Genomic DNA, 27,966 nt, shown 5'->3' with positions numbered 1-27,966 from the left:
CAGAAAAGTTTTGAGCATGAGCTTTCATGAGCACAGACTCACTTCACTCACGAAAGCTCATGCTCAAAACTTTTCTGTTAGTCTATAAGGTGCCACAGGACCCTTCGTTGCTGTTACAGATCTAGACTAACACAGCTACCCCTCTGATATGAAGCAACAGGCTTCAATTCTTCCAGTTAGCAAAGGCCAGTGTTGCGGTATGGTCAATAGTTGTAATACCAAAAGCTTTAATCAACCTTGTAACTCATATTCCAATCAATGGCATTTCAAGCAGTAGTGAGGCAAAGCAGTAACAAGGATATATGTGAAATGGTGTTTTTCACCCTTGTCACAGAAAGCTTCATGCAGAACGGTGCCATTTAAAAATACATATTGCACCGTACTTGTAAATCACAGTGAGAGTAGCACCGTTGTGGAGTGAATGCATGGAAAGTTACAATGACTGCGCCTTTATTTTTTTAAATCAAATGGTTCCTAAAGTGGAAGGAAGAAAAGTTCACACATCCTGAAATGTAGACTTAAAAGTAAGATGCCCATAAATGACACCTTAGAGAAAGCATAGCTAACCCTTCCCTTAAATCAGCTTGTGGCAACGTAAGCCATGCCTTCAGCGCCATCCGTGGATTGTCAGAAAATGAAACATTCCTAAGCCCCAAGGAGTCTCAGGGCTACAGAAACACACACGATGGAACCAGTCCTTTGACTTGCCCAATACATGATTAATAAAAGGTCCAGGAGCACTGTGCATCGCAGAGGTCCCAAATTCCCTGACTGGTTTTGGAGTATATTTGGCACTCAGCCTATTTCTGGGTGCTAATGGGGATGGGTTTTTTAATTCCTAAGAAATTTTTTCTTAAATATTTACTTACAAAAAGAAGCTTGTGAAGCCTGTTCCCCGTTTTGATCAGTGACTCCGCCCACCCCCGTCGGGCCCAAGAGACCAGGTTAAAGCACAAGCTGAAACCAGCATCGGTGAGTGTAACGTGGGGAAGTGCTTGATTGGGAAGGCGAGCTGTCTGTTCTCCAGGAAGCTCCACTCTTCTGGAGCTTTGGGTTGAATGCTTAGGGCCCCTGGGCTGGCTAACGAGGACACAAAAATGGCTTTGTTTACGTAACAAGTACTAACAGCAGGAACAAGGGCACCTGATTACAAACTGCAAAGGGTCGCTGGATTCTTCAGCTTTCCTCCTCTGATTTAAAAAGCAGTTTAGTTGCACAGCTAGGGCCTTGTCACCCTAAGCTAGTTTGTGTGTTTGCTGTGCAGTCACAAAGGAAACATTTACCCTTGCCCTCCCACCCCAAGACACAACAGAGGCTCCTTTCCATGTCTCCTCTCGCTGCCTTGAGCAAACAGCATGGGGCGAGGTTCTGCGCCAATGACTCGCGCGTTCTTCCCAGTGATTTTTTTCTTTTTTCTTTTTTCTTTTTTTTAAAAAAATTATTTAATAAACAACCCAACAAGACAGTTTATGGCTAAAGTGGGTAAAAAGGAACCATCCCCAACAGCTGTTATGTGGGGCAAAGAAGGAAGCCGGAGAAGGAAGAGTGGATATATTCCGTGGAGTACAGCCCATTGGCTTGGTCCGACGGCATCTGGACCCAGACTTGGTCGTTCTCTTTGAGTTCGAGCACGGCGCTGCCTGAGGCTTGGTCCAAGTAGCCTTTTTTGTACTCGTCGTACGTGTAGGTGGCAGGCACGTTGTTCTTATAAAGCGCCACCCACACGTTAGTCCCTTTAACGTGCACATGGTAGGCAAAGTAATAGATGCCGGAGATGGGGCAGGTGAATATCCCAGTGGCTGGATTGTAGCCATTGTGCCCATTGTACAAAGTCCTGTCGAATTTGATGGGCATGCCTGAGGCTGGGAAGGGGGAGGTCAGGATGGCTGTGAATGCAGGCACCATCCGGGCAGAGAGCTCTCCTCTGCCGTACTGTGGCTTCCCAGGTTTGCCATTCCCCAGCACCGCTCCTTCCACGCCTCCATCTGGCAGGTGCAGCCCCGCGATGCCCATCTCGTCGAATGCCCCTGGTGCCCCAGGGGGACCAGGTGGCCCTGGAGGTCCCGGAGGCCCATTTAAGCCGGGCGTCCCTGGTATTCCAGGTGGGCCAATGGGTCCTGTAATGCCAGGCTCCCCTACCTTCCCCTCTCCTGGAGGTCCTGGGAGGCCAGGTTCCCCCTTCAGTCCTGGTAAGCCCTGGGGCCCCATGGGCCCAGATGGGCCTTGTAGGCCTGGAATGCCAGAGGGACCCCTCAGGCCTGGCTGACCTGGGATCCCCATGTCCCCCTTTGATCCCATGCTACCTGTCAGTCCTGGCACCCCAGGAAGCCCTGTGAACCCTGGTTCTCCTTTTGGGCCCAGGAGCCCTGGTGGTCCCTGTGGCCCAGGCAAGCCTCTCTCCCCAGGCACCCCTGGTTTTCCTGCAAACCCATTTGGCCCTTGGTCTCCACGTATGCCTGGTAGCCCTGGGGGCCCGGGTGGCCCAACCTCACCTTTGAGACCTGGCAGCCCGTGTTTACCTGGCAAACCCATGGAGCCGGGCACCCCAGGGGCTCCAGTGACACCTTGTGGGCCCTGCTCACCTGCTTCCCCATCTGTGCCTGGCTCCCCTTTGTCACCAATGGCTCCTGGCAACCCTGGCTGCCCACGATCTCCTTTTAAGCCCGGCAACCCTGGTTTCCCGTAGCCCGCAGGCCCAGGTAAACCGGGAAGGCCGCGGATACCAGGTTCTCCTTTTGGCCCTACAGGGCCCTGCATACCTGGAACCCCTCCGACACCTGGAATGCCTATTCCATCAATGCCTGGTAGCCCCCGTGGTCCCATTGGTCCAGACTCCCCATTGATCCCAGGAGCTCCAGGTGGGCCCATGCTGCCTTTCACTCCTGGAGCACCTGGTAAGCCATCCAGGCCTGGCTTCCCAAGGCCGTTTGGCCCTGGAGGACCAGCAGGGCCGGGGGGCCCTCCAATTCCTCTGGGACCTGGAAACCCTGGCTTCCCAACACCATTTTCACCCTTTAAGCCACGCTCCCCACGAAGCCCTGGTTCCCCTTTTGGGCCAGGCTCACCCCTAAATCCTGGTAGGCCTGGCGCGCCCTGCGCACCTGGCTTCCCATTGATGGAGATGCCTGCAGGGCCAGGCAAACCTGGTGGGCCAGGTAACCCTCTCTGGCCTTGCTCACCTCTCGGCCCGGGTTCACCCTTGGGGCCGGGCATCCCTTTTATACCTGCCTTTCCTGGAAGCCCTGGGATACCTGGTTTGCCAACACCAGAAAATCCAGGAGGCCCAGCGGGGCCTGGCTGGCCATGAAGTCCGGGTTTCCCAGTGCCTGGTTTTCCTGGATAACCTGGCGGGCCTGGAGGTCCTCTTGGGCCTGGCTTTCCTGGGGGACCTGGCTCTCCTTTGAGCTCCATCGGCAGGAGCGGGGCCATATCTGTTAAGAACAAGAGACACCAAACCCTTACTGGAGAAGTTAGCGAAAGCCTAGTGCCCACCCACTAGCTGGAGAAGAAGCCACACAGTATCGTGAAATCAGCCACCACTGTGGCTACTGCTGAGGGTTAGCAAAGTCACAGCCCGGAGGCACCAGAGCATTCAGGAGACTAATTCCCACTGGTTCCAATTGAATTTAGGCTCCTAAGTAATGTTCTGAGCTGTATTGCCTTGTTAAATGGAGCTATTGCTGTAACCGGCCCCACCCGACGGCAGGGAATCCGGTTTTGTGACACACTTTGAGCAGCTCAGCCAAAAGATGCTCTGAACCCCAGGGAGTGCGGGGGGCGGGGGGCTCATTAACTGCACTTGTTACATGCTAATGGAGGAGGTTTCTTCTGTTTTAATGCAAACAGAAGGACTTCAGTGGCCACGCATTGAGAATTTAGCACATCAGGTGCCCCACCCCGCCAAAGGCCGTTCAACGCATTGCAAAGCCACCATCAATTGGTCAAAAGGCCTCTGAAAGTCGTCATTAGAGGAGCTGTAAGGGGCGTGTTCTGAGCAAGACACAGGACGCAACTGCGCTGAGTCAGCCTCACCTGGAGTACTGTGGCCAGTTCTGGGCATCACATTTTAGGAAGGATGTGGAGGAACTGGCGCCATTCCAGAGAAGAGCACTAAACCAGTAGCTATGTACACTCTGTGTCTACAATTCCCATTTGTGAATGACAGAGGAAGTGCCTTGAAGCATTCGCATCAGGTTTGTCTTTAAGCCTGGGTTCAGCGACAGGCAACAAAAATGATGAAGGGTCTGGCACACAAGACCTATGAGGAGAGGCTGAGGGATCTGGGCTTGTTTAGTTTACAGAAGAGAAGACTGAGCAGTGACTTAATAGCAGCCTTCAACTTCCTGGCGGGGAGCGCTAAAGAGGAGGGTGAGAAACTGTTCTCAGTGGTGTCAGGTGGCAGAACAAGGAGCGATGGTCTGAAGCTGAAGAGGGAGAGGAGTAGGTTGGATATTAGGAAAAACTACTTCAGCAGGCGCGTGGTGAAGCACTGGAATGCGTTGCCTAGAGAGGTGGTGGATCCTCCATCCCTTGAGGTTTTTAAGTCCCGGCTGGACAAGGTCCTGGCTGGGATGACTTAGTGGGGGTTGATCCTGCTTGAAGCAGGGGGCTGGACTAGACGACCTCCTGAGGTCCTGTCCAGCCCAGGGATTCTGTGATTTTGTGATTCAGTTGTATTGGGGGGTCCTTGGGTTTTTACTTTGCGATGTACATTGAGTTACCCACCTACCAGGCATTCTGCCTGGTAGCAAAATAGATCCCAAACTCATTCTCAAGGAAGACCCACCTAATGCTTTACGTGACAGTAACAGAATGACTCCAGCTGAGCTCAGGGGTCCATTTTGCTGAGCATTGTTCATACACACAGCATAAGAATGGGCGTATTGGATCAGAGCAAAGGTCTCGCTAACCCAGTATCCTGTCTTCTAGCAGTGGCCAGTGCCAGCTGCCCTAAAGGGATTGAATACAACAGGGAATCATAAAAACCAAGACGTCCTGTAGCACCATATAGACTAACAGATTTAACAGAGCAGAAGCTTTTGTGGCCAAAGATCCGCTTCATCAGATGCACGGGAATCATCAAGTGATCCCCCTCCTGTTGCATGTTGCCAGCTTCTGACAGAGCCCCGGATGCTATTCCCACCCAGCCTGTTAGAAGACACCCTCCATGAATTTATATAGCTCTTTTTTGAACCCTGTTAACATCTGGCCCTTAACAACATCCTCTGGTGAGGAGTTCCACAGGTTCGCTGCGTGCTGTGTGATGAAATGTTTGTTTTAAGGTTGCTACCTGTTAGTGTCATGTAGTGGTTGTGTAAGGGGACCAAGTAAATACATTTTCCTCATTTACTTTCGCCGCACCACTCATGCTTGTGTAGATTTCCCTCACATGCCCCCTCAGGCTTCCCTTTTCCACAGTGCGAGTTGCAGTCGTTATAATCTCTCCTCGTACGGCAGCTGTTCCAAACCCCTCGTTCTTTTTGTTGTCCTTTTTTGAACTTGTTCCGGCGCCAAGAGATCGTTTCAAACTGAGGCATGTGCACGCAGTACAGCTTTACATAGCAGCAGTAAGATGTTCCCTGTCTTATCCTCTGGCCCAGGAGACAATGCCAGTGTGACTAGCTTATACGCTAAAAAGACAAAGGGTTGGCATGGAGATCTGGCTTGCCCAAAGTCACGCAGCAGAGCCAGGGGAAATAATAAAGGACTTCTACGCCTCAGGCAGTGCTCTGTCCACTGAGCCCCACTTTCTCTCAGCCGAGCTTGGCTTTGGGTCACAGCTCCTGCCTGCAGCCAGGGTCACATCAGTGGCTTACATTTGCGGCGTATGGCCCAGCCCATAGTTTGGTTATGGCCAATCACGTCGCCCACCCACCATTTGCTCCTGCTAGTTTATGGCGCTGGCCATAGGCTGCAACCCCAGCACGACACGCTGGGGTGCAAGCAGGAGCACAGAAACTGGGTTTGCCGGGGGGGGGGTTGCAAGCTTCTGGCTGGCAAAGCACCTGCAGCAGCATGTGTCTGAGTCACTTTGCACTGACGCCCGCCCCCGAACAAGCAGAAACTGAAAGAAAGAGGCAGACATCTGACTGCTTTTCCTACACCGCAGGAGGAGAGGTTAAAAAAACCCTCCAGCTGGTCCTGGAGTCTAAGACCTGCTGCCTCACCAGCAAACCTAGGGAGAGGCGGTCGCTGTCTGCACGTCACTCACCCATCCCGTCGGAGGGAGCTACCTCTGCCACCTTGTTAGAGCCCAGTAACCCCGTAGGTAGACAGCTGAGCGCTTGGGCAGCCACTCAGGAGTGATTCAGGTGTCACCCAGCTGATCAGCAGAGCACCCGCAGCAGTGTGCGTTGCTACCGGGGTGCACATCCACACATGCCTTGGTGCACATAAAATTTAGTCCGCCCTTGGATGTTAGAAATCAGAGGGCACCCCTGTGCTGGTAGCGTAGGTCAGGCTGTGGGGCCTGGGTTTAGGAGTTGTGAATGACTAAAAGCTAAAGGAAGCTCTGAGCCTCCTTGGTTCAATGCTCTTGGCAAAGGCGGTTCAAAAGTTCCAGGAGGGGAGGGTAAAAGAGAAGTGGGTGATGGAACGAAACAGGATCTGTGTTGGGAAGAGAGCCAGGGCCATGGCCTGGAGACGGGGGGGGGAGTCAGTGGGCTGAGCTGCGGACATAAAATCAAGGACACCGGAGGGCTGGCTGGATCTGCCAACACTAGGAGATTTTGCTCAGTCATTGGGGAAAGATTACATGAGATTTAAGGCCCAGGTGGTAAAAATAATAAAGGCAGCAGACAAGGCCCCGGCTAAGTTTCAGAGGGGCTTTTCCTTTAAGCACAAAAATTAGCGCTGGTCATTTTAACTGCGTCGGGAAACATGGTTATTTTCTTTTATTAATGGAAACATTTTCAGAGCTTAAGTTTTCCTGAACTTATCTGCATATCAAAGACTGGCCCACATCCTTTGCTCTACCAGAGGTCACATGGTTATCTTGATTAAGGAAATGCTTGTCTGTGGAGACACCACCACTGGATTTCTGCAGCCGAGAAAAAAGGATTTAAACTGTGTGCTTAGGCAGATTTCTGGAAAATATCTTCCCAGGAAAATTATTTCAATATGTGGGTTTTTTTTTTCCTTTTCTACTTGTGCTGGATGCTATGGTTTGTAAAGAATTAGTTTTCTAGGTCACTTCACAGGGAATCAGAACGTGGAGATAGAGTGGAGCCCTTGAAGCAGGGGGGCAGGAAAAAAAAGCAAACCAAAAACGACTCACCAAAAGAAAAAGCCAGACATGAGTTGCCAGCTTATGGGCAGCCAAGAAAGCAGACAGGAAAACCAAACCGGGGATGCTAGTACAGAAAAACTGGGACATTACAGCCCCAACCGGTATCCAATTTCAAGAGACCGTGCCTTACCACAGACGCATGTCTCAGAACGTCTGCGTTTCACAGCAATAGCGAGAGGTCACATGCTCCCCTCGGCGGATGAGCAAAACGACCAAGAATGCCAATGGAAACAGCCACCTGGGTGTCTGGGAGGGAAAAAAAGAGACAGAGCCTCCGCAGAAGGTCTCGCCTCCCGTCCAGAAAGGGTTCAAGCTAATTCCACAGCAAAGGAATGTTCAGACCAATAGTCCATCTCTTCTGCTCTCTGACAGGGGTCGGCACCAGCCACGCCAGAGGCGAATGCACGAATTCTCGTAACAGCCTGTAATGGACTAACCGGCCAATGAAAAGAAGATTTTTCCTGACCTCAAGCAGCCAGTAGCTGGGCTGTGCCCTGGAGCACAAGGACTGATACATCCCTTATGAGCTGCTGTATCACTTACTAGACCTTTCCTTGAACATCGGAGAGCTGTTGGCCTCAGTAATGCCTTGCGTCCAGCGTTCCCTGTAAACTGAGCATTTGGGCGGCTGCCCAAGAGAGACTCAGGTGCAGCCCAGCGGACTAGCCGAGCGCCCCCAGCCTGTGTTTCTATTGGTGGTGCACAGCTGCACATGCCTCGGTGCACATAAAATTTATTGCCTCCATGGATGGCAACAATTACAGGGAACCCTGCGTGGGCCGGTGAGTTCCACAGGCTGATTACATGCACAGTAGCTTGAGCCAATGGTTACCTTGTCCACCATCCCATCTCCAGTGGCAGTCAGCCCCTGATAAGGTGTGGGAGAAAAAACACCCTCACTGCACCCTGCTTTTCCTGTCCACGGGACACACAGGTAACTTGCTTGGCCAGACAATGGTTGTCATGGCTGGAGATGTCTGAGAAGACAGCAAATATCATCCCACCTTGAACATACCATCACCATCTTCTCTCTGAACCCTTCGTCTCCGTGTTCATGTCATGGAACAAGTCACCCCTTCCTCAGCCTGTGGGGGCACTTCCAAGAGTTTATCCTACAAAGCAACCCCTTCCCTTTGTCTGCCCAGCACCCTGGTAAGGCTGTTTAGAACAAAGAAGCTGTCAGCATCCCCTGGGGTTTCTGGGGAATATGACTATGCCACAAACCTCTGCGGCCCCAGAGGGGGTGAGCAGCACTGCATTCTAAATTGTAGCCCCGACGCAAAAACTCCATGTGTTGTGTAACCTGGAAAGTCCCAGACCCGTCCAGAGAAGATGACAAGACACAGCAGACAGGTTGCTAACATTCAGATCACCTCCACTTAAAATCCTATGGCCTTTGTCACGGGGGCGGGTCCCCCAGCTCCTGCCCCCAATCTGCAGTTAACTGTGACTCTTGCTCAGCAGGGAGAGCAGACGGGTTATGAGGCGACAGGGACACAGCGTAGAACAGACTTGTGAGCACAGGAACCAGACACTGTCAGCACCATCCATCCTGGGGAGAGGGGCCCAGAGGGGTCCCAGCAGGTTCCTGACTTTGTCATTGACTGTGGGCAAGTCACCCGCCTCTTTGCCCCTTTCAGGCTAGGCAGTCAGCCCTGGGGGAGCGGGGGGGGGCGGTCTGTGCACAGCGCGTTGTTCAATGGGCTAGGATGGGGCTATTCCAGCAGGGTCACCTCACTGGCAGTCGCACCAAGTTGGTCTGATTGGTCCCACCCAGGAGTGGGAACAGACAATGCTTCTCACTGGCAGATGTGGCAGAGGGAGGAGCACCTTTGACTTGCTCCCCAGCTGAAGCTTGGCCTGTGTCCATGAGCCTGGGGGGCTGGTGCCTGGGGAGCTCAGGCCCGAAGCTGATGTCACTCGGCTTGGGGAGGTGCTGGGAGCTTTTAGTGATTTTGGTTTCAATTCCAGCCATTTGCTGCAAGTGCAAAGAGACGAGACCTGGAGAGACAGTCCCACAGCAGAACTGCGCCTGTTGGAGCAGCACAGAGGAGGGGCTAGCCAGGGCCTTAATGCCAGCTCCTAGGGCAGGGTGTCCTATCCCAGGCTGGGGACCAGGTGCTCCAAGCTTAGGCTCAGAGGAGGCAGGAGGCTGCAGTGTGTAACCCTCACTGTGCACCCACCAAAGGCCCCTGCCCCTCTTGGCCTTATTCTGTGTAACGTCAGGGATCTCTGCTCCCCAGTGCCAGGCACGGCACGTGCATTCACGTGCTTAGTGAAACAACGGTGCTGTGTCCCAAAACACGCACACGCCTGTCTCCCACCTCTGCACAGTGATGGCATTCAGGGGTTGTAGTGGCTCCTTCATCCCGAAGCAGCATTTAAATCCAGGCCCAGCTCTCTGCCACGGCTCTGTGTTACGCTGGGAATAGGCGCACCCAGAGGATGCAGAGGTGCTGTGTTAGGTCAGGGCTGAGGTGGGACTGAGCCCAGGTTCTCCTCTGCCAGGGAGTGCTCCAGCAGCTCAGGGTCCCCCAAGCCCACAGGCCCATCCTGCACTCTGGGATGGCGGGTGGGGGGGGTGTCTCATGCAGTGACAGGGGGACCGGATCTACGTCTTGGGGCAGGTACCTACCACACTGGTTTGGGTCACCACCACCCGCCCCCGCCCCCGCCCCCCCCCCCCCCCCCCCGCACCGGGGGCAGAGGTGCTGCTGCAGAGGAAGCCAAATGTTTCTGCTGCTGCTTGGAAAGCCCAAGCACGGTCTGGGCAGCAGCTGCCCTCAGAGGGTGTGACGGAGCACCTCCCATACACCTGCCAAGCAGCCCAGCACCTGAGAGGTGGGAATACCACCCCCACCTCTGACTGCAGACTTGCCCAAGGTCACCCAGCAGAGCTCAGGCAGGTGCCGGAGCAGAATCCTGTTTATGGCTTATTGCTCAGTGCGGATGAGGCACCCGGCTGGGTCTGCCTGTGAACAGCCCCTCGAGCCAGTGCGACGCTGCAGCCTCCATTTGCCCATTGTGGCCCTCAGCCACTCGCTACCCCAGCAGGGCCAGCTTTCCAGAGCCAGTGAGCGGCCTAGTGATGCCAATGGGAGTTAGGTGCCGAGGGGGCTGTAGAAATCCCCCCCCCCATTGACTAATGCCAATGGGAGTTAGGTACTGAAGTGTTACTGAAAAGCCCCTCTACCGATGCTGATGGGATTTAGGTGCCAAGGTGCTGTATAACATTCCCCCTCTCCACTGATGCCAATGGGATTTAGGTGCCAAGGTGCTATAGAAAAATCCCCATCTACTGACGCCAGTGGGATTTAAGTGCTGTAGAAAAGCCCTCGCTCTACTGATACCAATGGGAGTTAGGTGCCCAGGTGCTGTAGAACAATTCCATATATCGATGCCAATGGGATTTAGGTGCCAAGGTGATCTAGAAAGACCCCCCTAGCTACTGATGCCAGTGGGCTTTAGGTGCTGTAGAAAATCCCCCCCTCCACCAATGCCAATAGGCATTAGATGCCGAGGTGCTGTAGAAAATCCCCGTCTATCCAGGCCAATGGGATTTAGGTGCCAAGGTGCTGTAGAAAAATCATTTAGCTACTGACACCAGTGGGACTTAGGTGCTGAAGGAAAAAAACCCCTGAGCTCCTGATGCTAATCAGAGTTAGGTGCTGTAGAAAGCACCCCCCACCCCCACCCCCCCCGCCCCGCATCTACTAGCGCCAATGGGAGTTAGGTGCCTAGGTGCTGTAGAAAAGCACCCTAGCCACCAATGGGTGTTAGGTGCTGAGATGCTGTAGCAAATCCCCCTCTCTTCCAATGCCAATGGGATTTAGGTGCCAAGGTGTTCTGGACAATCCCCTAGGCCACAGCCAATGGGATTTAGGTGCTCAGGTGCTGTAGAAAACCCCCACTCCCACAAATGCCAGTGAGATGTAAGTGCTGTAGAAAATGCCCCTCTTTACCAATGCAAATGGGCTTTAGGTGCCGAGTTGATGTAGAAAAGCCCCCTAGGCCAAAGGGAGTTAGGTGCCAAGGTGCTGCTGAAACCACGCTGCGCCCCACCCCCCGCCCCCCGGCGGCCTCTATATTTATGCCAATGGAAGGGTAGGAGCTCTAGGGAACAAAAAAAAAAAAAAAATCCCATTTACCGAGGCCAATGGGCATTAGGTGCCAAGATGCTGTAGAACTAATCCCCTCTCTACTGATGCCAATGGGATTTAGGTGCTGTAGAAAAGTCCCGGATACCAAGGCCAATAGGCATTAGGTGCCGCAGTGCTGTAGCAAATCCCAGTCTACCAACATTAATGGTCAGTCGGTGTCAAGGCGCTGTTGAAAGAAAAAAATGCTCCTTTGCTGGCCGGCTGCCCCATTCCCTGGCACCCCATGGAGGAGCACACCCCCTACCGCCCCCCCCCCCCCCCTCGCTGACGCCCCCTGCTAGGAGGATGGGGAGTCTCCAGCCTGCATTTCCCCTCCCTCCCCCAACAAATCAGGAGGCTACAGAGCCCAGCCGTGGTGCTCACTGTGGGGAGGCTGCCCCCCCCCACTTTCTGAGAGCCCTGATATGGCCCTGCAGCCCCCCCCCCCGCCCCAAATCCCCAGAGGCTGGTGTCCTGTACTTGTCATTGGGTAATGGAGTGACCCTACCACAGGGCTGCCTATAAAACCCAAGATGGAGCGCCACATGGGGCCAGGTGGGGCTGCGCTTTACTGGCCTGACTAGCCCTGGGGTGCTGGTCTTAGGTGAGAGCCCTACAGCTGCTGCATGCTGGGGCATTGAACTGCCATTGCGCCAGGTGGGCGCCAACGAGGAGGCATGGTCTTTTCAGGAGCTCAGCATGAAGGCGTTGAGGAAGCCATGGGCGGTGTGTGTGTGTGTGTGAGTGAGACCTGCAGCTCAAGGAACTGTGGGGGGGGGCAGGGGTGTTGGCACCATTCCTGCTCACGTTTTTTCCATGTGAGTGGAATAAATTGTTTTCTGTGCACTGAGGTATGTGCACCACTCATAGACACACAGGCTGCCAGCTGTGGGCACTCGGCTCATCAGCTCGGTGGCACCTGACTCTCTCTCTCTCTCTCTCTCTCTCTCTCTCTCTCTCTCCTGGGCAGCCACCACAAATGCCCAGCCTATGGAATGGGGCTGGGGGTGGTGGTGGGGGGTGACGAGGGGGTCATTATTGTCACCCATTAAAAATCCAAGGCCCTGCTTGTAGCCCACAGCCACACGAGCTGTTCAGAACACCAGGGCAGCTGCAGAACGACCTGAGCACACATTCCCGTCCTGTGCCCAGCAGGAGAGGTGTGGGCCAGGCTGGCCTCGCCAAGGAGCGTCATAAACAAGGGTCCCACTAATTTTCTTTTTCCATCCATGAGCAGACTAAATTTTGTTAGATGCACTGAGGCAGGTAGAGAGGTGCACCACACACACACACACACACACAGAGCTGTGGGCACTCGGCTAATCAGCTGGAGGGCACTTTCTCTCCGGGGGGCGGGGGGGGGGGGGGCACCCCAACCGAGTTGCTCACAGGGAACCCTGGTCATAAAGCGTCCTTACCTCTCAGCTAGATCTGGGGGCAGCGGGCGTGGACCCCAGGCTCGGCCTTTGGGGTGCAGGGCTTCCCTTACGCCATCTGCCCAGGAAAGGGGCCGCACTTTGGGGTTATTAACGCACATCCCGGGCTGGAATAGTTGATTTTTTTTTGCTCTTATTGCAATGGGGAGAAGCCACTTGGCTTCTTACGGCGGCAACTCGTGACATTTTCACTAGGTGGCGCCAGCGAGCTGGGAAACGCAGCCGGCCCAGTCCGCTCTATCCCGACACCGAGCCGGTGAGCTCCAGGACTGTGCCGACAGCGCCCCTCTCTCCCGAAAGCCCTGCAGGGTGAGTTGCACACCGGCCTGTGTGGTGCTGCTGCAGGGCCCTCCTGCACCTCAATCCCTCCCCCGCCCCCCCCCCCACAGCTATGCACCAGCAGCGCAAACTGGGGGTTGGTGGGGGGGCATTCCAGCTCCCCACACCTTCTTCCCCTCCCAGCCATGCTGTATCCAGCTTTCTCCGGCATCCCTCTCCTGAAATCTCAGCTGCGCTGCAAGGCCTGGACCTCCCTGGGCATGGAGCAGTGAGCTAGTGCCTGCCTGCTGCTTGCAGCTGGTTGGGGGCCTATACACCTGCCAGTGGCTATTGTTTGAGCTCTCCCTAGCTGACAAAGGGGCCCAACGATTTACTCCCTTTCTACAGATGGGGGAAACTGAGGCACAGAGTGCAGAAAGTGACTTGCCCAAGGCCACATGGTACAGGACTCAGGCCTCCTGATTCCTTCTTTATCCCAAACCACCTCCCTGCACCTGCAGGGAGAAGGGAGGACGGGTTTGGGAGAGGAGTGCCCATGTTACACACCCAGCGGGGCATCACCACAGCCCAAACCAGGCAGACAAGTCTGTCCACAGAGGCCTGCAGCACAGGGGCAGAACCAGCCAACGATTTGTGCCGTAGCTGTGACTCTGAGTGGTCCATTGGGTGCCCAGCAGGGTAATGTGACGTGTGACCCATCTGCTTTTGTTTTAAAATCATTTGTAAAGTGTCAGAAATGAAGCAGAACATTTTGTTTGACCAAACCCTCTGTCTCCGTATTTCTGGAACGGCGAGGGAGCCAAAACCTCAGTCGTTCACCCAGCCAGAGGCTGGCTCTGTCGGCACGACTCACGCTGCGCTCAGGCGAGAAACCTGGGGAAGAGTCAGAGTGCGCAGCCATCTGCCAATGGATACAGGCCCAGGGACGAATTGGTGAGGGAGAGCCCCATGCTGTGCCCCAGCCCTGGGCCCCACTGGTGACGTGGTCAGACAGTGCCCACCTTGGAGTGCATACAAACCTAGCAGGGGAAAGAGGGTTCCCTGGCAGACCTCAGCAGCAGGTAGGTGGCACACACAGAGGGGGTCATTTCAGGCACACTCCGGGCCCAGGGGTGCACACAGCCCCTGTTCACCTTAGCATCTCCAGAGCCAGTCAGTACATGTGGCTCCTCGCGTACGTGCTGCCCCCACCCCTCCCTCCCACATGCTGGGGGGGTGGGCGGGGCAGCCTCCCTTTTGAGCTGTGGTTTGGGTCCCACTCTCTGAAGCTGCTGGCAGAGGCTAGGACACTCCAGCCATGCACTGTCAGTCTAGTGCAGCGGGCTCCGGACCAGGGTGCCCTCTAATTTTTAACATCTGTGGGCAGAATAAATTTTGTTCTGTGCACCAAGGCACACGTGGACGTGCACCACCCATAGAAACACAGGCTGCTGGCTGTGGGTGCTCTGCTAACCAGCTGGGTGGCACCTGAATCTCCCCTGAGTGGCTGCCCAAGTGCTCTGCTCACAGAACGCTGCCTTGGGCCAGACTCAGGTAAACTGGTTCTAGTCCCGTGCATGGCAGCTCCCGTCCCCTCTGTTTCCCTTTGCGAGGGTGACTGTAAGGTCCCAAACGTAGGGACTGTCTCCTGCTGCGTGATCAGCTGGGCCACGTCCTGCTGTGCTGCCCATACTCATCCAGCGCTTCATTCCAAGCAAAGCAGGGGGAGGGGGTGGCATGACCAAACAGAAACCCCAGGCTGCAGTCTGCCCAGCCCCAAAGCCTCAAGCCGTGTGGGAGCCCTGAGGGCAGGCGCTGCGGACCCAGGGGACGGTGCCAGGCCAACGTGGGTTTGGCGCACGCAGGGCTGACTCGGCAGGCTTTGCAGGAGGAGGCTGCCCTGGCGTGTGATTTAAGCTGCAGCTCTGACAGGCAGCCTCCCGCAGGAATGCAGCACAAGCCTCAAAGCCCAGCAGCACTTGCTGGGGATAAAAGATGGGGGGAGGGGACACAATGGGGTCCAGTTGTCCTCTTCCAGCTCCCTCCATCAGCAGTAAGCATCTCCGTCAGACCCCAGCAGGAAAGGGCCCTGCTGGGCAGCTTCTCCTGGGCTTAAAAGGCTGCAAGCTCCTCCCCTTCGCAGGCTGGAGTCGTGAAGAGAGCCTTCATTGGTCCAGGGCTGAGCAAACTCCGCCCCCCTGGCCCTGCCCAGCTGTGCAAACTCCTCCCCTTTCGTAACAACGGCCACACTGGGTCAGACCAATGATCCTGCCAGCAGGCGAGGACAGCGGGTTCAGAGGAAGTGAACGGCACAGAGCAATTAGCGAGCGATCTGCCCTCTTGGCCCCGCATGCACTGGTCAGACACGCAGAGCTTGCGGCTGTGCCCTGACCGTCCTGGCTGCCAGCCATCCATGCACCGGTCCTCCGTGAACTCCTGTATTCTTTTAAACTTGGTTTCTTTTGGCCTTCGCCGCGTCCCCTGGCCGGGAGTTCCGCTGGTCAGCAGCGCACCGTGTGAAGAGCTGCCTCCTTTCTGCGACTGTAGACCTGAGGCTGTCCATTGAATTGGGCAGCCCCTGTTTCTCGAGCTGGGTGAAGAGGTGGGTAAGGGCGCCCAGCTCGCTCCCAGCGACTGAACTGCCTGCTCTCTCGCAGCTGCGCCCCCTGCAGCCGGCTCCCCGGGGAGGGTGGAAAGGGGGGACAGGCCATGGAGGGATGGAGGACAAGGCTGGGGGCCCGCTCCATGTGGGGTGTAGGGTGAACGCTGCAGGCCCTGCTCGCTCCGCGGAAATGGCCCTGGGAACGTCTGGGGAAAGGAGCTAAAGTTGCCTCCTTTGGGCACGAGCCAAGTTCTAATCAGTCGGGGAGGGAATGGCCTCTGGCGGCGAGCGAGAGCAAGCGTATCAGATTCTTGCACTGCCCCGTCTGGCCTTGCCTGGCGACAGGATGGGGGCGAGATAGAGCATGGAGTCTGCTTCAAGCTGGCTGCTCTGGTGGGCCCGTGGAAGTGCTCTGCCGAGCCGTGGGCAAGCCAAAAGGGAGGTTTGCAGGAAGCCGAGAAGCTGCTGACCAGCGCAAATACCCACTTGTGAAACTCCTGGGGAAGAATTGGCCCCAGGCAGTGCTGCTGCCAGAGAGAGTCCCCAGGGTCCCCCAGCCAGTGGTGCCCCTGGCCACGAGTCACAGAACTCACTGTTGAAGGACCCATGCTGGTTACGGGGGCGGGAGGTCAGTGTGTGGGCAGGTGTGGGGATAGGAACAGAAAGGGGAGGGCGTGAGGGAGGCCAGAGCTACCTGGGGTTGCCTTTGATGGATGGGGATCAGTGTTCCCTCTCATTATTTCTATCCATGTGCAGAATAATTTTTGTTCTGTGCACTGAGGCATGTGCGGAGGTGCACCACCCATAGGAACTCATGCTGATGGCTGCGGGCCCTCTGCTAATCAGCTATGTGGCCTTTGACTCTCTCCTGGGCAGCCACCCAAGCACTCAGCTTACCGGGAACCCTGCAGAGGCCGGGTCAGACTGTTCCAAGCACTCATTTATCCCAGGCGGACTGGCCTGGGTGGGGGTCAGTTTTATACTGCGTGAGGAGTCTGACACTTAGGCAGGGGTTCACCACATTTATGGGGACCCCACAGATGGCTCTGGTCCACCTGTTACCTTAACTCACCCCCTGCATCCTTTGGTGGTGACTTTCTGGTTAACATTGTCCATGTTATTTGCCAGGCACCTTGCTCTCCCCAGGCTGGGGACTCTGCCAAGGCCTCTGCGAAGCCCCCCTGGTTATTGAATGCCCCTTCCAAGCCTGAAGGCCACCAACCCTGTTCCTCCCACCATGCCCCATTCTGCCACGGCTGGACAATTCTGCGCCCTGCAGAACCACGGAACCAATGAGCGCCACATGCCCACACCCTGACAGTGCAGTGGCATGGTTAGATTATAAGCCCAGGCCCAGAGGTTAGCAGGGGGCAAGGCACTCCCCTGGCTCCTGCACCCAAGGACAGATGACAGTCGAGAGGGGATGAGGCTGGTGGTCTGAAGGTGGAATTTGCTGTGGAATCTGTCTTATTTCAGGAACACAACAAAGTAACAACCCATTGCCCCAGACGAGCCTTGTTTGGTCTCTGCTCCTGCCCGACTGCAGCCCTGCTCCCAAGATGGACTGGACTCAAATGCACAAAGCTAGTTAGTCTTCCCTGGGCCCCATTGCCCAGCCCCGCAGCAGGTACCACACACGCAGCCTTCCAGTGGGGCTCCCTGTCCTCTCTGCAGGGAGACAGCCAGCCCAGGTCCAACCCATTTCCAAGGATGTTCTAGCAGCACCTGGTAGGAGTCAACCACTTGAGAAACTCTTGTGGCTTCAGGTAGCCAGCGGCTGCCTTCGTCCACCCATCAGAACATTCGCCAATTAGGGCCCCAGGTCCGGAAAGCACCCAAGGCCTTGTTAAGTCTCCTTGGCTTCGGCTGGGACATACATGCAGGTGTAAGTGCTCTGGCGAGCGGGCACTGCCCTCTAGCACGCACATGGCTCTGCCGAGAGAGGCATGGGGAGGAGCCCGCTGGCACACCCATGGGTGCAGCCAATGCAATAAAATACTGCAGGTCTTCATGTGCCACCATTTCCCCTATTCGAGCCGCTGCAGCTGCAGGCTGCCAGAACCCTGTTACCATTTCCACCCTTCATCACCTCCCCAAACCAGCCCCTTTGCCCCCAGCTCCCTTGTGCGGAAAAGTGCCCTTACCAAGATACTGCCCTTTGCCTTCCCGGAAGGGGGGCCCCAGGGGCCCTTTCACCATGGGCTGCATGTATTTCACTTGAGCGTATCCTCCACCGCCAGCACCTCCTCCGGACAGTGGGCGGATGCCGGCCATGAGCAGCAGCAATGCGACAGCGTCGGGGAGCATCCTGGCCGCGCGGCTGGTCTCTCTCTGGGGAGGAAAGTGAGCGAGGTTAGGGAGACCCAGCAGCTGCGGATTTTGCCTCCGAGTCCCAGGAAGTCCACGAACAAAAGGGGCTGGAGCTGCTGAGGCAAGGACTCAGTCTGCAGCAGGGAGGGCTGACGCTTCCCAGTTTGCCAAGGCAGAAGCCCGGGGTGGCCTACCACTTAGAGAGTAAGCGCCAACATGGCTGTGGAGAGAGCGCAAAGAGCCACAGGTTGGATAGTTATTTTCACATCACTTTCTCCACAGAGAGCTCTACAGAAATAGATACGTAGCTTGTGGCTCAACGCTTTCCCCTTCCCCCAGAGCCAGGCACCCCCGTCCCCACCCTGCTCTAATCCAATGCCGCTGACTCACCGGAGCCCCCACCTCGTGCTTCTCCCTCCATGGGCTGGGGCGTGTGCACAGTGCGGCGGCCGGCACTCCAGGTGCGCACGCATTTCATTGCTCAAATAGCCGCCTGTGGCTCGAGAGCCGTATGTTGGCCGTCCCTGGTACAAACCCTTCCAGCACTCAAATCCCCTGCGGCACGCGAATGGGTCTGCTATCAGAGCTTGGACAGAAGACACTATTCACCAGCGTTCCCTGGAAGCTGAGCGCTTGTGCAGCCGCTCAGGAGAGATTCCAGTCCTGCCCAGCTGATCAGCACAGCAACCACAGCGAGGTTTTGTGTTTCTAATGGGTGGTGCACATTTGCACATGCCTTGGTGGACAAAATTTATTCTGCATGTGGGTGGAAAAGCTGAGAGGGAGCATGGCTGATCACTGGTGTGAACTCAAGACTGGTATCTCCACTGGCCTAAAGTGTGTGCAGGGACTCAGCCCCGTGGTGACTGATTGGGTTCTGCTCTACTAGTGATTCACACCCACTTTGCACTGGGGCAGACGTGGGCACAGGGCAGTGAAGCTCAGGGAATGTGATCTGGGCAGCGGCAGCACCCCAGGTGATCCTGATAACCTGCCTCCCAACACTGCAGTGATGCCACACAGGCTCAGACAACTCTATCGACAGGGAGGTTTTACAGCCGTGTGTGTCCCTACAATGACTCTTGACACGTGACAGCCCATTGCAGCACCCTCTCCCCTCCACCTGGTCTCCCTTCTGCCAGCCAGGACCGGACTGAGAGCAAAGTTGTCTCACGTGCAGGTCTCCAAACTGCTCTTAGAGAGTCACCACTGATGGGACTGGGGCTGGACGAGAGCCAGGTGACCACAGTCAAGCGTGACCTTGACCAAAGCCTTCCTTCATTCTATGCCTCAGTTCTGCCACTTGCCAAAGGAATATACTACTTCTAAGCCCTTTGTGATTTTTTTAGGGCATGTGTACACAGGACAATTAATCTGGATTAAGGACAAGCCTGGAATTCAAATGGACTAACTATTCTTGGTTACCTTCAGAGGAGGATAATTTTCTTCTGGAAAAAAAGAGCTGTCTGAATGAGCATAACCCACTTCCAAAGTGGAACAAGAGCATCCACACATGGAACTAATCAGGAAGAGTTACTGCAGAATAACTGCATTATAGTTAAACCCTGAACCATTCAGTGTCTTGGACAATGGAGCTTTGAGTTTGGCTGGGTCATCTGGCTGCTATGGTAAGGTACCTAATAAATACTAAAAAGATACCTGGTATATAATTTCAAAAATTACCCAAGTGGCTATTTATCTCAGGTAAATTACACCCATGTTATGAACTTCAACGAAGGAACTTGAAAAAAATCCCTCTAAGCTGAGAGTTATTGTCACCTCTCTGAGACGAAGAAGAATCCCGCTAACAAAAAACGTGTGTGTTTTGGATTTGGCTCTCGAAAAGATTTCAGGTTCAAAGTCCAGGCCTCACTCTCCGATTGAAACCTCAGAGGCACCGAGCTCTGTTTGCTCGCAGACTGGGCAGTGTGTTCACAAATGCCTGTAGCTTTTGGCGGCCAGCAGCCTGAAAAATTAAATGTCAGAAATCAATTCACACCCCGAGGTCTGACAACACTAGTAGCTTTCCGCTGTGGTGCTTTTTAAACAACAGGAGTTTGTTTGGTCAAGTACTTATGAGAACCTTGGATTGTAAAAGCACAGAGGGTTATGATGCGATGGAACACCAGACTCCAACTTGAGTGCCTGTTTATATAAAATAAATACGCTCCATGAATATATCTTTCCTCTAGCAACACTTTCCGTGCCAGCCCCAAGCAGAGAGCTGCAAACAGATTGATTTGCACTGACAAACATTTATTTTCAGAAGCTTAAAGCACCTGCAACACCAAAGACCTGGGGTATTTTTGACCCTCATAATAACTGAATGGCAGTTGCTATTAATAGGAATTAAGTGCCTGGCCTCTCTGGTCCTAAGAAAAAACAAGCAGCACAACTCCTCAGCTGGATTTGATCGGCATTTCCTGAATCATTTCCACTGGAACGGCAGCAGAAAGCGGCGGCATGAAAAAACAAAACCGAATAAAACAAAATTGAAAGAAAGCAAGAAAGAGGATGAAACCCAGCATGGGACAGTTTCTGCAAACTCCAGGCAAAGCCATGAAAGGTCTCTCATGAAGCCTCTGAGCCTTGCAGCTCCAAGGGGGGGTTTCTGAAGCCTCGTTTTACTAGCTATAGCTCAAGACCAGCACTCCAGCGATTCCACACGCACGGTGGCTTTGGGGGTGAGTGGCGCCCAGTGTGCTGATGCGCTGAGGTAAATGGTTTGCTCTGGCTGCCACCTTTCAGCTTCCATGTTCCCACCCAGTTCTGTCCTGACTAGAGGGGAGAAAATGGCGCCTCACAAATGGAGGGCAAGACCTGGGTGACCCTCTCAGGGGCGGTGGAACTCACAAAGGCAGCAGGTGGTCTGGCTTCCTGGGGATGGCGAGGGTGAGCATGCGCTCTCCTTTGCAACGTAGACCCTGAGCAAGGTGTAAATTCAAGGCCAGGCTCGTTGAGCATGGGGTGAAGGCCTCGGTCAGACGGGCGGCTAGTGGGCTCTAGTGGCCTGAGCACAGGGGGATATTTCTGATTCTGCTGCTCACTCACTGTGTGATCTGACCTAAGCCACTGCCCTTCTCCATGCCTCTGTTTCCCCACTTGCAGAACAGGGCCAGCGACACTGGCTGACCTACCTGGCTGAGGGCTGTGAGGTTTAATTCACTAACATACCTGGGGATCTTCCCAGGAAAGACCCCAGAGCTGCAGACAGTATTGTTCCCGGGGGTGGGGCTATGCCAGGCTTCTCCCCCATCTCAGGCGGCTGCCTGCATCCTTTGGGAGCCGACCCCCGGAGAGTAGGGAAAGTGTCCTGTGCATCGGGGGAGTGGCGTGCGCTCCACCCCTTCTCCTGGGCGACTCGGGAAAAGCAGAGGCAGACAGGACGCTCACACCAGCTGAGCACGGGGCCTGGCGGCTCATGCCCCCAATCCCAATGGAGCGAGGAGTTCGCAAACCCAGTTCAGTGGTTTCCTCCCACGTCCCCCTCTACACTAGCGAATGCAGTCTCCCTAACTGGCCTGTGCGCGTTGCTGCCACGCATTGCATTGCATTGCATTGCTTCCACGTACCTGCCCTTTGCTCCTGGTGTCAGCTGTGCACGGTCCCACCATGCGTGCCGGCACTGTGTGCGCTCTGAGAGTTGGGCCTTGCAGCGCCGCGTCTTGCGGCAGTCACCGTCGGCACAGGCGCTGCATGGCTGCCCTGGCCTAGACTCTCCGCCGCTTGGGGAGGCAGAGTTATCAAGTCGCTACGGCAGGTGAGCTACGTCGGCAGGAGCAAAAGGCTAGCACAGGCCCCCGCAGCGTTAGGTGGAGGTAAGCAGCCTTTATTGGCCTAACTGGGTAGCCGAGCTCAGCAGAGCCAACAGCCACTGCAGGCCTAGGGGCAAGGTGGGTGGGGGGACATCAGCTGCCTGGCCCCAGAAGGGGCAGGGCTTAGGGCAGCCAGCTGCGTGCGGAGTGGTGCCATGCACTGTCGTGGTGTTTCAAAGGGACCCAAAACTCTGGCCGCTGCCACTGCTTTGACAGCCAGAGCTCTGGGACCCTTTGAAATGCCGGGCCCTGGGGCAACTGCCCCCTTACCCCCCACTGGCAGGCCTGGCCAGAGGTAGGGAAAGTACCCCAAAAGTTACTTGAGTAAAAAGGCAGCTGCTTTCACTTCCAGGTACTTGAGTACAATAAATACGCGACACGTGTGTATCTGTACTTTTACTCAAGTAATTTTCCAGCAGGACAGCAGTGACTTGTACTTAAGTACAGTCCCCACAGAGTAGCTATACTTTTACTCCAGTAACTTTTGGGGTACTTTTTCCACCTCTGGGCCTGGCCTGCATCTGTAAAAACAATGAGGAGCCCCGTAGCATCTGAGATACTAGCAGACTGATAAGGGCATAAGCTTTCCTGGGTGAAACCCATTTCATCAGATGGCCTGGAGTGAAAATAAAAAGACCAGGTCTCCCCACTCCCACTCTTAACAAAAGGTTCCCAGAGACCATGACACAGGCATCTCCATCCTCCAGCTGCCAAGGACTCATGGCAGGGAAGTCTCGCACTGATGAGAATATCCCTTCTGAGGGGCGAATGTAGGAGAAAGGCAGGGTTATTTCCAGCCTCTGCATCTCCTCCGGAAGTGCCTGAGTGCAAACCAGAGGCAGCCTAAACACGGTCACCTGTGTCATGCGACTGTCATCTAGGAAACTATCAAACAGCACTCCCGAGCGAGTTCCTGGAAAAGCTCCCTGGCTGGGCTTGGAAGGAGACTTCTCACCCTGAGGTTAGAGAGCTAGAAAGCTGGCTGATGCTCAAAGCCCTGCATGTGTCCCAGGGGAAACTTTCTTTTAGAGCATGGGTGTCCAACCTTTTGGCTTGCCTGGGCTGCACTGAGTGAAGAGGAATTGTCTTGGGCCACATATAAAATATATAATATAGTTAATGTATATAAATCACATAATGTTAAAAGTTTACGATCTTGTGGGGCCGCATTACTAGCTGCCCAGGGCCGCGGGTTTGACACACCTGTTTTAGAGAAAATTCTGCTTGCTGGTGACAGATTTCCAGCATTTTTCATCCCCCCCACACCTTTCAATGATTGATGTGGTTGATGCAAACATAGGATCTTTCTCACCAAGCTGTTCAGTCAAGGGAAGGAGTGAGGTACACTGGTCAGGTAAAAGGCGTGGGCATCTGTGCAGGTGAGTCATTCCCTTTTTCTATGCCTCTGTTTCCCCTTCTATAAAACGAGGGAAACCACTGACACGGGACAAACTTTTTTTGGGAACATTTGGAATTTCACAAAATTTTCAGCCAATCTGGAAGCTGGTTAAAAAAAAATACAGCAACTTTTTTTTGCAAGAAATTTTCACAACAATTTTTGGTTGACAGTTGTCCATTTCTTGACCAATAATGCCCCTTTCCATCCTACGTAAAGCCCCCTGCTAGTTAGAGATAAAACACGACTAAAGGACACTGCCCTGCCTGCTTTGCTTCTCACGCAATCTCGTAATTGTCAGTTTGTAATGTTATAACTATTACCATGCAAAAGAAAATGCCCCCTGCAAAGCCAATGTTCACACCATGGCAGTATTCCCTTGCTTGGATGAACTCCGGCCCCAGTGCAGCAAATGAACAGACACCAGAATCCAGGGGAAATCGTGGACAACAAATTGGAGGTGAGCCTGTAAAAATACTTAGCTGCAGAAGAGATCTTAAATTGTGTGTATGACCATCACGTCAGGGGCCCCCTCCCCATCTACTGTACTATAGTGATCACAGCTGGAACATTGGGCCATGAGGTATAAATTAGCATAATTCCACAGATGCCAGTGAAGCTATGCTGGGGAACTGGAACCAGTTTGTTAAGTTTGGGGCACTTTTGTTACTGCACGGACATCAACACACTACAGAGAGCTCAGCGCAGGGCGACAAAGATGGCAAGAGGATCCCAGGAGCGAGAATGGAATTGTTGAACATGTGGGTGGCTGGAGCTAGCATCTCTGTATAGTGAGCAAGACGCACGCCAGGGTGAGAGGGGGAGAGACTATGTAACACAGCCAAGTGAAATGCAGCTAAGAGTGACGGGGTGAAATCAATAATAGGCCAAACATCCGGAGAACTTCTTAACTGCATGATCTCGGAGACAGTGGGGGAATCTCTCAAGGGAGGGGGCTAAAGTCCAGTCATTCGAATGTTTAAAACTAGACAGGAGCAGCTCTCAGAAAACAGGCTGAAGGAAAGAGGCCTGCTACGGTGAGCGGCTTGAACAGGACCAGGCACTAACAGTTCTAATTTCATCTCTGTTCTCCTGACTCCCAGGGGCCTGGGAGTGACCATAGGGGTGACCGCTTTGGATGGGGAGAAAAGCCATGTGTGCTAAGGAGCAGAGCAGACGGGTTTCCCCAGGGCCAGCTGAGTCTCGATGCACCCTATGGACTTTGGGAAGAAGTTGGAAATCCTTTTGGTCCTGCTGTCCATCATGATGGGCCGGCTCCGAACCGAGCAGAAGGGACGCTGTGGCGGGGTGGATGGAGCAGCCCACGGTGTCAAGAGATGTGGCTGTTCCCCCTCTTACCCAACGTAGTCTGTGAGTGCTCCAGGGACTGTCCCTCCCAGAGCACCTATGCAAGCCACACACCTATGGGGTGTGGGTCACTGTCCCATGTAGCTCTACCTAGACCAGTGACAGAGAGAAAGAATGAATCTCCTCTGCAGCCCCAGCCGCCTGCAGCCCTTTGCCCACTCCCCCCAGGGCACAGGCAAGCCAGATGGCCAGCGACGCTGTCTGTTTCTGGGGCTGTCTTGGGAGCAGAAGCTGCATCTCTACCGCCCGCACACCGCAGCCTGGCCTGGCTCTGGGCTCCGCATTCTTCCCAAAGCTACAAATCCGTTGCCTAACCCAGAATGGCAAGATAATAAGGAGCTTGCAGCTGCAGAGAGGTCTGGGGCTTGGCCTGTGTCATGTGCATTTTCCCCTGCAGCCCGTGAGCCGAACCATGGGCACAAGCCCAACATAACAGTGTCTCCCCCTGAGACGAGCACCATGCTCAGCCTGAAGTTGTTACGACTGTGACTGCATTTCTGCAGAGCAGGACCAAATAGCACAGGGAATTAAAAATGCAGCACGGCTGCTTTATCTCAAGACACGCTGAGCGGCCAGCTGAACAGGGCGGGGGCATTTGTCACCCCGAGCCTGGAAGCCGAGAGACCGAGAAGTTGAGAAACGCTCCTCAGCTGACAGATTTCATTACTGCACTCACAAAACAGGCCAGAAGAATGAGCTTTCTGGGTCAGGTTCCAACGCTCCCATATGCTCTGCTCCCTCCCGGCACACCCGGGCTGGGCCTGGCTTTCAGAGCCTTAGCTGCCAAGTGTCTCAGCCTGACCCAAGATGCACAGTGCCAAGGTGGGGTTGGCTTCCCGGCTGGAGGATGCTCAGTCACTTGCTCTCAGAGTTCGCAGAATGCCCCTTTGGGCTGGGGCAGCTGGCCTTTCAGCGATGGGCAGAGGGGAGCGGTGAGCCGTATCTGAGAGCCTGCGGGCTGAGTCCAGCCACTGCTGTCATACGGCCAGGTATAAAATCCCATTACGCAGAAGGGAATTCGGAAGGTGCTGCTGCTCCCAGGCAGTGCTGTGCAGTGCCTCAGAAATCGTCAGTTCTAGTCTCAGGCAGCTCAGCCCAGGAAGTCACTTCTCTCTGTTCCTTGCCCTTCCCTCCCAGCCTCTGAACTACAGGTTGGATCTCTCGAATCTGGCATCCCAGGACCTGACTGATGCTGGATGAGCGAATTTGCCGAATCACGGCAGGTCAATATTGTCTAGCAGCTTTACTGCCACCGCTCACTGGGCCCTTAGAAGACATTTAGGGGTAAATAACAACTCAGAACACCAACAGTCAGGACTGGTAGCTGTAAACAAACTGTATGGGACCATGGGAAACTTGGCCACCCCCATGATAAGCGGATATCTGGTTAACTTCAATCATGCCGGACCAAGAAGCACCAGATTGGAGAGGTTCAACCTGTACTGTGGTATTAATGATCCTGACCCTCCTTTGTCCAGGACACGGAGATCTGCAGCCACAGAGCTGTGTTCAGGTCCTGGGGTATTGCTATTCTTTGCAGTCTGCTGCTGCAGCTTTAACTTCAATATCCTGAACTGCCGATGCTCTTCTGACCAGTCCAGAGTTTAAACTGTGGCTCCGGGCAAACACGCACTGTGGCTGTCAGCACATGAGCAGCTCTCAGTTTGGAGCAACATATCAAAACAGGGATCTTGTTACCCTTTGGCGGTAGCGAGAAGCTAATACTCACAGCCTCAGGGTTTGGTATAGCTGGTGGCCTGGTGCATGGAGGATGAGACATGCTCTGAAATTGTCCCTTGCCTGTGACGTTGCACGGCACATAAAGGCAAGAAAATGTAAAGAGGTTACACAAAATACCCTCCACCCCGCAAAATCAGCTCTGCTTTGGAGAGAGAACAGCCACACCGCTGCGTCTCTGGACCAAGCGGCTTGCACACAGCCTTCACAGACTGTTTCAAGGTACTGCACAGAGGGAGTCAACGGGAGGTCCCTGCTCTGAGAAATTTACAATTGGATGCAGGCCAGAGCCCGCAGCCTGATTATCTCTTCACGTCCCCCAGTCCTCTTTCAAGCAAAGCAGCTGGTGACTGAGTTGACCTCTGTCGCACACATTCCTTTGGGGGTTTGTGGAGGAGCATTGGTGTCCTGGAGGCTCTGCAAGGCTGGGGGCGGAGCGGTCCTTACCAATATGCAGAATAAACTGCTGGGGAGAGCACCAGAAAATCTGGGGCACCGCTGGGTCTTAATGCCCACCCACCTGCCTCTTCCCATCCGTGCTCGGTGGCTCTGCTTCTTCTGGAGGGGACCTAGTTAAGTGGGAAAGCTGGCAGACGCATTAGGAGAACAAAGCAAGCCGTTCTGTAGCGCCTTAAGGACTAACAATTTTATTTATTAGGGAATGAGCTTTTGTGGGAAAGATGCACTGTTGCAGGTTCCAGAGCAGAATGGAGGAAGAACTGATGAATCACCTAAATATAAAAATCAAAAAGTAAAGAGTGTGGGAGAGAGGAAGCTAGTTCTCTCCCCCCCACTCCCGCCTTCCTTCGTCTCTCCCAGTCCTTACTTGCGGGGTCTATTCTCAGCTGTGTCACTGGCCAAATTGCTTTGGCTCTCAGTGCCTCAGTTTCCCAGCTGTAAAATGGAGGGAACCTTTGCTTTGTTGGTTTCAGACTGTAAGCTCTGTGGGGCAGGGACTGTCTCTCATTACACATCTTGTACAGCCACTAGCACAATGCAGTGGGGGGGGGGGGTTGCCAGTGTTACCCTAAACACTTAATAGCAGCACGTTGATATTTGCATCATTTGGAAGTGCTTTCTGCTGAGGCCTGTCCATGCTCGCTGCAGTTCCCTCCCTTGGCCATCTGGGTTAGCAGACACTGTGGCTATGCCAGTGCCTGTTTTGCTGACTGACACGCTCAGCCCGGTGCTGAGCAGGGGACTGAGGCCCATTTTAGACATGGATCACTGCAAAGCTTCCCCACTCTTAACCGGGTGCTGTGTGCCAACTGAACTGGCTGGCAGAATGCACTCGACCATGACAGCTTGTCCTTCGCCATGCCCTTGGTTCAACTCCTGAAGCCCTCATGGCCTTGTGTGGTCAGAATCTAACCCAGAGGGGGACGCCAAGGGGAGGTTGGTGCCGGAAGCCAATGTTTGGGCCCTTTACATCCCTATTTCCTCTTGGGCTGCTTTAACCCCTGGTCTGCACTGAGCATTCCAACACCCTGGGAAAACTCCAAATTAGAGAGTTTTCTAAAGAAGTGAGTCTGAGTGTGCTTTTATGGTTGCCTGGCCGCTCATGTGCTGCAGCACTGGAGATGTGGGGGGATGAGGGGGTAAGGTGCCAGAAGCAAA

At 54.4% G+C, this 27,966-nt stretch overlaps 1 protein-coding gene across 3 annotated transcripts in view; it reads right to left on the bottom strand.

The window, feature by feature from the left end:
• Positions 1–85: 85 nt before the first annotated feature.
• The window catches only part of COL8A2 (collagen type VIII alpha 2 chain), a 125,695-nt gene continuing 97,814 nt past the window's right edge, over positions 86–27,966 (bottom strand). For all 3 annotated transcript variants that reach the window (XM_074976196.1, XM_074976194.1, XM_074976195.1), the window contains 2 exons: positions 17,868–18,054; positions 86–3,431 (listed from right to left, as the gene is read on the bottom strand). In XM_074976196.1, the coding sequence (XP_074832297.1) occupies positions 1,510–3,431; positions 17,868–18,030 (2,085 nt within the window). In that variant the 5' untranslated portion in view covers positions 18,031–18,054 and the 3' untranslated portion in view covers positions 86–1,509. The remainder of the gene's footprint in view (positions 3,432–17,867; positions 18,055–27,966) is intronic.

This window comes from Carettochelys insculpta, chromosome 24 (genome assembly GCF_033958435.1).
Source record: "Carettochelys insculpta isolate YL-2023 chromosome 24, ASM3395843v1, whole genome shotgun sequence".
Classification (NCBI taxonomy): Eukaryota; Metazoa; Chordata; order Testudines; family Carettochelyidae; genus Carettochelys; species Carettochelys insculpta.
This window is presented reverse-complemented; position numbering and strand designations above follow the sequence as displayed.